Source organism: Mycteria americana, chromosome 12 (genome assembly GCF_035582795.1).
Source record: "Mycteria americana isolate JAX WOST 10 ecotype Jacksonville Zoo and Gardens chromosome 12, USCA_MyAme_1.0, whole genome shotgun sequence".
Classification (NCBI taxonomy): Eukaryota; Metazoa; Chordata; class Aves; order Ciconiiformes; family Ciconiidae; genus Mycteria; species Mycteria americana.
The window spans coordinates 3,700,548-3,710,913 of record NC_134376.1 but is presented as its reverse complement, the minus strand read 5'-3'; the positions used below and the strand labels follow the sequence as shown (position 1 = coordinate 3,710,913).

The following is a 10,366-nucleotide window of genomic DNA, read 5'->3' as shown; positions in this document are numbered from 1 at the left end:
CACAGCGGGCACCCCTGTGCAATACGGGGATCCCCTGCATGGCACGGGGCACCCCGGTGCCACATGGGGCTCACCGGGGACCACACAGAGCACCCCGTACGTGCACGTGGTGGTGGCAGAGCCGTGGGTGCACAGCCCTGCCGGTTCCTCCGCACCCTCATGCCCACTCGAGCCTCCTCAAGCTGGGGACGTTAACCTGTGCCCAAGCTGGGGACGAGACCAGGGAGTCCTGGCTCGGCTCCGTGCCGACGGCTGGGGCAGCGTGACCCGTACGCAGGCCACTGGCAGCCACTCGGACATCTGTCGCCCACAGCAAACGCTACTGAAGAAAAACCCTTGAGAGATCCACAGCCTGCCGTGGGGTGTGCAGGGGGGCCGTGTGCTCCCCCTCACATTTTTATTCGGGTCACCGGGGAGAAGCCGGGCTCCATGGCGGAGGGAGGTTTCCCTTCGCTTTCAGGAAAGCCCGTGCAGCAGTCCGCGTGCTGCAGGAGGAGAGGGCAGGTTTCCAGGGCCGGTGAGATGGATGTGCCGTGGCCCCGCGAGGCTTTAGGGCAGCGTCACGCGAACGTGAGGGTCACACACTTTTAACAACCCACGTGCGACCTGGGACACAGCCTTCCCTGCGAGACATCGAGGGGGGAAAACCACACGCACAAACACGGCTTTATTCTCGCACAAGCTGCGGGCAAAGCCGGATTTTTAGGGCTCTTTCCCTGCCCCCAAGCCTCCCCCTGAGCCAGAGGGGATGCGCACCCTGAGGACCCACACACGATGATTTCCCCTGCTCCGGGGGACCAAAGCAAACAAGCAGCATCCTCGGTGCAATGGGGAAGAATTAAGCACCCTGGCAGCTCCATGGGACGGGGTGTGTTTGGAGGCCGATGGATGCCACGCGGGGTGGGGCTCCCTGGGGTAAGCTTGGTTGCGGGGTAGGGAAAACCCCGCCTGTAGGACCAGGGCCACGCAGCCAATAAGCGCGGCGGCCCGGAGTGGAGTGATTCTGCATCACGGCTCAGGGCCCGCGATTACATCATGTCGGTCCTGCGGGGATGGCAGCGGGGCCACGTGGTTGCTCCGGAGTCGCTGAGACGTTTTCCTGAGCGCAGGCTGGGAGAAAACCGCAGGGATGAGACAGAAAACAAACCATCCCGGAGATGGTTGGGTTCTGGCCGCCGAGCCGGCCGGGCAGGCTCGCACGGCTGCAGCGGGCTCAGGTGGCTGCGTAGGGCTCGCCGGCAGCGTGGAGCATCGCCCCGAGCTGCGCTGGCGGCAGCGACAGGCTCCAGGACGTGCTGTGCTTCAGCTGCAGAGCCCAATGCGACAGCCCCAGGCACCCTGCATGGAGCATCCCCCATCCTGCTGTCCCCTCGCTCAGCCGGGTGGGCTCCCCCAAAACGCTGTGCCTAGCCAGACGCAAGCCCCCGGACGTTTGCCGCCTGCCAGCACGCCTTAACCCTGCGCTGAAAGCAGCCCTGCCCGCCCAGGGCTTCCTGACATGCCCCACACCCGGCCCTCAGCATCCCTTGTACTCCAGGGTTTGTTTTGCTATGGCAGAGCACGGCGTTAATCATTAATTTGTGTCGCAAACAGATTCAAAGCCTCTTCTCTCCTTCACTACCTGTAACTCCGCTTTGTCAACTATCCCTTCCTGAGCCACGGCTTGGGTAAACACACAGCCAGGCCCGGCGGCACTCCAGCGTGCCGCACAGCCCCTGCTCGGGGTTTATTTACCCCGAGGTGAAACGGGAAAAGGTAAATGCACGTGTGGTCCCTTCGCATTCACACCGGGATCCAAACTCAGTGCCCAACACTGAAAAGCAGTGACACGCACGCTGTCCGAGGCTCAGCCCGTACTGGGCTCTGCAGCGTGCTCTGTGCCAGGGCTCGGCAGCCTGCGGTGGAGGGCAGTGATCTGCGGAAGCCCCCAGCCCATGCTGGGAGCTTGCACGGTCTCCGCGGGAGCCCAGGCAGGTTTGGAGATGAGAAACCCATCAGGGTTCAAACCCAGGGAAAGCATGCTCGGCTTGGGGAGTCAGGTGTCACCAGCAGCTGCAGGCTGGGGGGGGGGCACACATGCAAAATGTCCCCGCATGCTTGTCCTGCTCTTACACTCTTCCCTTTGCACCCACTTTGGCCCCTGTTGGAGACAGAATTTAGGGTTAGAGGGATCTTTGCCTCATGCGTTTAACCGTGGGGCTGCAGAAGACAGTGGGGTGCAGCCCTCCTGGAAGGCAGCGGACCTCCGCCCTGGCAGTCTTCCTCCTGCACGGCACTGGAAATTTATGACCCAATGCTTTTTGTGCGATTTCTGCTCTGTCAGGGCAGCAGTAGCTCTGCACCTTTCTCAACAGAGCTGGGCCATGAACCTACCCGAATAGATCCGACACAGAGTCAGGCACATGATCAGTGCGATGGTAAACAAGCCAGCGCAGAGCTGGATTTAATGCACGCTAATCTCCAGCTACAAGGAGGGGAAACCCATCTTTCAAGCTGTTCCACACACCCCCCTTCCCCAAAGCAGCTTTTAAACCACAGGCCATTAGTTTTTATCTCCACGTGCAAGACGGAGGGCACCATTCTGACAAATTGGTTTGGTTTTGGCCGAAGTAATGCCATGTCACTTCTCCAGGGTTCCTAGATGGCTGCTCTTCCTTCTCCTCTGCCCATCAAAACCACTGTCATAAATTAGGATGTTGGAACAAATTCCTGGCCGATGAGTCAGGAAAAGTCACTCGTTGCACGGGCTGGGAACATCACCTGCATTGCAGTGCACAACAGCTCCTTACCCGTCACTTTCTAGGTCACCAAGGCAGAGTTACCCTCTGAGGACCATCTGGCAAGCCCTGCAAGGTGAGCAGGTGTCCCACCAAGCACCAAGGCTGTCACCTGTGCGCGTGTCTGATGTTAGCCTCAAAAGACGTGCCAAAGATTTAGTGAGGAACGAATTTACCAGCAGTGGCAACACACCACCATACACAGCAAGACCCCAGCAAGACCCAGAGAGCATCTTCTGCTGGGGACAACCCTTCTCCTGGTGAGAATACCCAGGCCTCTGTCATTTAGAGGAAACCCAGGATTCCTAAAAGCCTGCGTCGTGTTTTGACATCTGACGGGCACCCAAGGGCAGCTGCAGACCGTGCGTGTCTCCCGCGCTCACTCGTACCGTGTGTTCAGGCCGGGCGGTGAAGCACAGCGAGACACCACCTGAGAGACAGACGGATACCATCCTCCAGGTCACACCAGTAGTGCATTTATTGGAGTATCTCACATGCAGGAACCAAAGTAGAGATGATTTCTGGAGCAAGTTAAACAATGGCAGATTAATACAGTTGTATCGTCCTTAATGTAAACACTTTCTACGTGAATACAGCAACATTTTAGTGTTGGGTTTCTTTGCTTTTTGTGTGTTTTGTTTCTCTTTACATAGTCAATCTCTTTAAACAGTTATGTCCCCCTTCTCCCCCTACCCCATTCCCAAACAAAAAAATATCCGATATCTTCAGTAAATAAATATTATCCACTTTTATCTGGAAAGCCTACAGCTGTAATATACAGAGAAGCTATTACACAGGTTACATTTGTAGGGTTAACGATAGCTCATAATAACATGTACAGAATGAGGAGCTCGTACTCATAAAAACACAGAGCAGGGTGGGAAGTTTGGCGTAGGTTTGCCATGGGCTAAAGAGAACCAGCACCGGAGCTCGGCACGGCTCGAAAGCCAGTCAGCTCGCGGTGAAACGCAACTTCGCCTCTCTCCTGGATGGAGGAGCAACCTGCTGCCAGCGTCTGGGGCACGGCGGGGAGGCTGGGGCTGGCAGCCTGGGAACAGAGCACGCAGGCGCAGCCCGCTCCGGAGGCTGCGGTTTGGGAGGGATGAGTGGAAGGTGCTGCGTGGGCACCAGCAATGCCTCTGGGCGCCTGGCAAGGGGATTCCTGCCTCCTCTCCTCTGCTGATGGGCAAGGGCGGGTGGGTGCCCCCAGCAGCTGAAGGGTTACCTCCAAGAAGGCTATAAATCGACTCACTGATTGCCTGCTTCATTACTTCCATAAAAATAACTGTCCTGAGCTGTTTTTTTCCAGGGTAGGCTCCGCAAGCCTTGCGGTTAGCATTTAGGAGGTAAACAATGACTGAGCTGGATGAGGCTGGCCTGGGGATGGAGATAGCACAAGCAGTTCCCACTCCACAGGACTCCCAGCAGCCGCAAGAGACCCGACAACTCATCGGACGAAAAAGACTGTTGAAAATGCTGCTGTGTTTGCTCTCCTGGTTTGCATGTCCTGTCCTCATGGGTGAAAGCAGGAGAGCATTGAATAGAGAGGAACAGGAACAGGCTGCGTTGGCCGGGGGAGCGTGGGCCCAGCTCCTGCGGCAGCTTACGGAGGGGGACCATCACCCCTGCCCTGGGTCTAAAACCACCGCCCGGATCTGTTCTTCCACCACTGGAGGGAAACACCTCGCCACTACAGCCAGCTCTGCCGAGTCCTCCATTTAAAAGTGGAAACAGCCAATGTATCCCACAAAAAAAAAAAAAAAAGCTGAACGAAGTCAAATGAACGGAAAGCCCCACTAAAATCTTTCTTCAGCTTGGAGGTGTAAAAACAGCCCTGGAAATGGGCAGAGCTGATTTGATCAGCACATTTCAGAGACGGAGGCTGTGATAATCAGAAGGGGAAAGGTATGTTGGAGGCTACGTGAGGGTCCCAGTGAGGACCAGCCTCTGCATTTATGCTGTTCCCTTTAAGAGACACCGTGCTACGTTTTTATGAGCAATTCTCCTATGAGCCTTACCTACACACTAAACGCCCTAAATGTCTGTACACCACATTGTTATCTATTACACCTGCCAAAGATGCAGCTGAAATCTACACATAACAATTAAAAAACCCGAAAGGATATATTTAAATAGAAACGATTCATTTCTTACATCTCAGCTCATGAAGGGTTAACAGAAGAGGTTAAAAAACACACTGGAAAGAAAATATATTGACAAAATAAATATTTTAACCTAGAGTAGGGTATGATTAGAACTTACAAAGGACCCCAATAATAATTTAGTGTCATTGAGTGTCAAGCTGTGATTCCTAATAGGCCTAGAAAGCATTGGGATGTTATTTCTTATGGAAAGCAGATCAGGCTGCAGCTCCATCCCTCTTCTCACAAGGGTCGGAGCCACGCAAGTCCTCTGCCCACTTGCACAGAGGAAGCACTTAGAGTGAAAGCGAAGGAAGAATAAATCGAGAGGTCAGTCTTCTGAAGTGAAAAACCCCTTTCCTTTCCCTCAAACAGTTTCCACCGCTCAGGTTTTCTGCAGACCACAAGAGGACGGGGAAGATGAGAGATCCTGATACAGGACATTAGGGAAGCTCTAGCGTAGCTCTTACATTTGTTAAAGAAGGTTTGGGCTAAACCACCCATTCTGCCGCACACTGGGTCCCCTTCGGTGCTTCCAGCCCCCGCGTGCTCAGCCCGCGAGAGCCAGGTCTGGTGGATTCGGGCTCCAAATTTAACTCACGGCAGGGCTGCGCTTTTAACAGACCCATCAAGGGTCCCACCAAAAGGACATTTAGCCATTGCCACAGGCTGAGCGCACACCTCCCAAGGAAGGCATCTCCTGAGTGCTGCCCTACTTCCAAGCAAAGTCACTGCTTGTGCCAACGGCACCTGCCAGCCCCTGCAAACAGTGCCCTTGCTTTCTGGCAGATAATGCGGGGCGTCAGTGGGGACCACGGAGTGCCTGAGGTTGCAAGCACAGAACAGAGTCCCTTGAGTTGTGCCAACACACGCTCCTTATCTCCCCTCAGCCCCAGCCTTCTTGTTTCATCTCTTTTCCTCCCCGGTTGGAGGGAGCAGTCACTGACAGCTCTGCAACATCTTCCAGAAAGGGACCAGATTCTCTCTAAAGCAACAACTTGGAAGTCCCAGGACAGGTGGGACTGAAAGACATGACAGAAAGAAGAAGCGTTAACAGCACACACCCCTTTTTGCTTAGGGGTGGGGGAAGACGGGCCAGCAAATCCGCAGCAGTGGGACTCTGCAGGGGGGCTCGGTGACAGCGCTGGTGATATCCTTGCCACTCAGCATCATTTGACAACGTCCCCATGCTTGAGCAATGTGATTATCTCCTCCGGCTTGGCAGGGAAGCTGGATTAACATGCTTAGAATCACCTGATGTGGCCATTTACAGGGTCAATGTGTTTCAAGGATTTAGAAGAGAAAATACACGCTTAAAACACCCACGGAGCTTTTTGCATTGACAGGAATACCAACAATTCATTCTGTGCTGGCAAGACTGCTCAGGCAATCATCAGACACTGTCTGAAATCAAATCAGCATCACAACAGAAGTTTCCTCAGGTTTCTGGGAGCTGGTGGCCACATCTGACGTGTTGCAGAAAGGCAGGGTCTGGCAGGAGCTGGCAGCGGGGTGTCTGGCAGCCAGTATCTGAGCATTGGGCTCACCTTGTGTTAAACAGCGAGGGCAGTGGATGAGAACAGCAGCGCATACATGCAACCAAGGCAGACTGTCCTGGCACTTTCCATTAGCCACAGAGAAGATGAAATGGAGAGAAAGCCTCTTGCAGAGACCCACATAGAAGGGCTTCAACTGGGGAGAGGGCCAGCAAGTGGGGAGAAGAGGCAGCTTGATCCCCAAGCTGTCTCCATCCTTACAATGATTCTCCTCGTCCACTTGCAAGCCATGCTACCTTCTGCACAGCGCAGAGCTGACAGGGAGCAGTGAGCTACGGAGCAGCAATGAGGTGCCAAGTCAGCACTGGGGGGGTTGCAGGGCAGCCTTGCCTGGGCCCAGCTACATATGGAGCGATCCTGGAAGAGGATGCAGGCAGGGCAGGACAGAGGAGAGGATGAGCAGGGACAGCACAGAGTGACATCTGACCTGGGACTGCCTGGAAATCCTGCACCAAACAATGCTTCCCTCCAAAGATTAATGTGTCTGCTCTCAAAGACCATCAGTGCTGCAATTGAGCCATTTGGTAAAAGGTTTTATGTGTCACAACCTACTAAAGCGTGGCATACCCTAGAGAGTACGTTACGAGCTGAAATAGCTATGCTCAGATAAAAGCTTCTATCACTTTCACATCAGCTGTTTGTAGCACAGCTTCTTGGTCTAGAACAACTTCTGAGAGAGCTCGACACACATCAGCATCCCGGGAAGCTCAGACATGCCAAGTCAGAACAAAGTGGCTGGCTGCCTAAGACAACGAGTGCCCCGAGGAAGAGGGGCTGGAGCTCTGCTGCCTGCATGGGCGTTCATCTGATAAAGTGCCTCTCTGTCAGGACCCGAGATTCTCCCTGCCATGCAGCATTCTGCTCTCTCTTTGATCCTGCCATCTTGTGCCACTGGCTTCCTACCAAGGAACATGCTGGGGGATGCAGCGATGGCTGGAGCTGCCTGCTCCAGCTCTGCCTGTCAGCCCGGCAAGGCAGGCACACACGCTAGAATCCCTTCTGGCAGCTCCAGCAAGAGCAGCACTCTCGGCCATGCCTCTGGCAAGCAAGGGAATATGCTTGTTTGCACAGACAGGAGGGAGACTGCTGCCCCACGAGAGCTGGGAGTTAATAAAGGGGCAGAGGTATCACAGAACACTCCAAAAATTACAAATAGCACGGCCACAATCAACCAACACTTTCTCAGGCTCAAACCTAGAAGGAAATGAGAAGTTTTACCTCCAGCACAGGCAGGCATAGCTAATCCCTCTACGGTAACCATCTCCCTCAGCATTTCTGTACAAGCCTCTGGGAGGTTTGCCTCTTTTTCTCATACCTACCACCAAGAACCAGCATGTCTATCCTACCGGGCATGGCAGGGAATCCAGGAACCTCAGTTCACACCCAGTCCACGAGCAAGTCCCATCCATCTGCATGGATGTTATTTACAACAGCTGAGACAAGTGCAGAGCTCTGCAGTCACTGAAGAAGGAATCTAAGGTAAGGAAAAAATAACCTAGCTATTTTAAAAGGCAAACACACTAGAAAAAATCCTCATGTGAGAATGCTCTCCCAAAGAGCAAAATGCTTCATGTGCTAACGTTACAGCATCCATTTAGCTCAGCGCTTTTCGTTCTTGTCAACTGCCAGAGCTACTGGACATGGCCAACAGACTGCTTTCAAATTAGAGCAAGCCCAGATAAAACACAAGGAAAAAAATACCCTGTGAGATTTAGAATATGAAATGCCACACAAAGTGGGGAAGAGAGACCACCATATGGTACCGGGAGATGTGTGAGTGGGAGAGTAAAGGATTTTAACTTGTGAAGCACATGTTGAAAGGGGAACAGTTGTTCCTTGCTGTCGAATCCGACAGGAAAGCCAATACATTAACATTTTATCTAAAAATGAAGACACACTCCTCCTGAACATTCCAGCTCAGTCAATTACATGCTGATCGACAGAGCAGTCTACTTGGCAGGACCTGCCTACAGAAGAGGATGATCCCTACATAAATTGAAGGGCAAGGCTGCTCTCTCCCCTCTGGGCTTTTGTTTCAACACAGTGTGACGTACTCATGCATTCTAAAGGGGTTTTCAGCATCAAGAGCTGGTTTTGTGCAGCTGGGATAGGAAGGAGGGGATTAAGCGAGTGCTGGAGAATCGTGGTCTGGCAGGAATAGTGTTGGACTTAAATAGAAAGAGTCAGCTTGTGGGGGTGGATTGTTTGGGGGGGGAGGAGAAGCAATCTATGAAATCGGGGGGGGAAAGGGGTTGTTGTTAGCCAAGTACTGTGGGAGGACAAGTGGCCGTACAGTGACATTCGCCTGCAGAGCACGGGGGTGGGAGGGCGGCTAAGAGCAATCTTCACAGTGCAAAGAGGGCATCCTCCGAGCGCTCTTGCTTTTTCCTGCTGGAAGGATTTGTCGGAGGGGTGGGGGCTTCCAGGGGAGGGGATGGCAGATTGGGAACCATCTCCGCTGCTTTGGCTCGCTCTTCTAAAAATTTGTCAAACTCTGCAATGCAAAAAAAGAAGGAAGACAGGTAAGAACTGGAGCTGTACGTTTAGCCCCAGGGACAGAGGTTAGCAGGGTCTGAAATTCCAGCGCCTGGTGTCCCACCGGGCCGTGTTTGCAAGCACACATACTTGTACAGCCTGACTTCCTCAGGAAAGGGTACACACGTCCTTTGAGACACCCTAGCTCAGGCAGCAGAGGGAATCAAACCCACGCTACACCATTGGCCACAACAGAAGCAGGGAAACATCATTCCAAAGGGCTGAGCAGCTTGGGGACACATTCCTGCTGGCACAAACACAGTGCACAGCCAAGGAAGATGGCAGGAGAGCACTCACAGCCGGGAGGGCTCCTCACACCATAAATACTAACTTTTTGCTCTGAAATGCTCGCCTCCCGCCTTTCCGAGTGCAGAAGCATTTGCTGGGGAACATCAAGCTGGGAGAAGTCAGCATCTCAGCAGGGATCAAAGCAGATAATTCAGTCTGCGCACTAGCCTGGGAATGGCTCATAGCCACAGGCATCTCTGCTTACCTTCACTGGTCACTCCTTCTTCCAGTTCGTCTCCTTTCTGCAATTGGAACAAAAAGGCGTGTGAACACACAGGCAGCGCTTCACCTTCACTATTATCCTCTACGCCCATTTAATGCAACTGGACAGTTTCCACCACTCATTTCCACATGCTAACTATTTCAGCAGGGAGACCTGGGGAAATCGCATGGCTCCCACATCGGGACGCCAATGGTAACCGACATTTCACTGTGCTGCAAAGCAAGAGGACGAGCACTAGAGATGCTTCTGAAGACTGCTGGTGGATAGCTAAACTTTCCCCGTTGGACCTGAATGGCAGTCCAGCGCTGTTTCCACTTCAGACAGTAGGCCTGATCAAAAACTGAGCTGTGTGAGTCACACAAACACTGTACAAGATGCCATCTTTTGTTACACAGTCCTTTAAAAAGTCAGGACTGCGGTTTGCATTGTGTCTTCAAATAAAATGCACTTTTAGCTCACAAAGGACACATGCCACAAAATAGTTTGGGGCCAACATTCCTCCCGTGGGAGTTCATTTTAGATTACATACAAAAATATAGCAGCTTTCCTGGCATCCATGCTGTACAATGACAAGACTAGGGTGGGCTGGATGAAGGATACTGATGGGCAGTTAGTGTCTGTCCATGAGATACAAAGACTGGGATGCCAGGGGGTCAGTGCATTTCTACCAGCTATGTGTATTTCAACATGTGAATTTCCAACAGTTCTTTAATCAGGAAATTGAATTTATTCCAAGGATGTGGCATCCTTGTCAATCTATCAGGATGTTAAAAATGGATGAAAACACTACTTGAAAACCTCACGTTGAACCTGCTTTGAAAAAGAAAAGTATTTGTCCATGCCCTG

The 10,366-nt window shown here is 52.8% G+C and overlaps 1 protein-coding gene across 7 annotated transcripts in view; it reads right to left on the bottom strand.

Annotated features, from left to right (window-relative positions):
* Nucleotides 1-2,456: 2,456 nt before the first annotated feature.
* TOM1L2 (target of myb1 like 2 membrane trafficking protein) overlaps nt 2,457-10,366 on the bottom strand; it is a 60,725-nt gene continuing 52,815 nt past the window's right edge. For 3 of the 7 annotated variants that reach the window (XM_075514929.1, XM_075514930.1, XM_075514933.1), the window contains 2 exons: nt 9,503-9,539; nt 8,334-8,968 (listed from right to left, as the gene is read on the bottom strand). In XM_075514929.1, the coding sequence (XP_075371044.1) occupies nt 8,820-8,968; nt 9,503-9,539 (186 nt within the window). In that variant the 3' untranslated portion in view covers nt 8,334-8,819. Of the gene's footprint in view, nt 7,949-8,333; nt 8,969-9,502; nt 9,540-10,366 lie in introns of those variants that run through there. The other 4 variants (XR_012777589.1, XR_012777588.1, XM_075514932.1 and 1 more) reach the window with 4 other exon arrangements.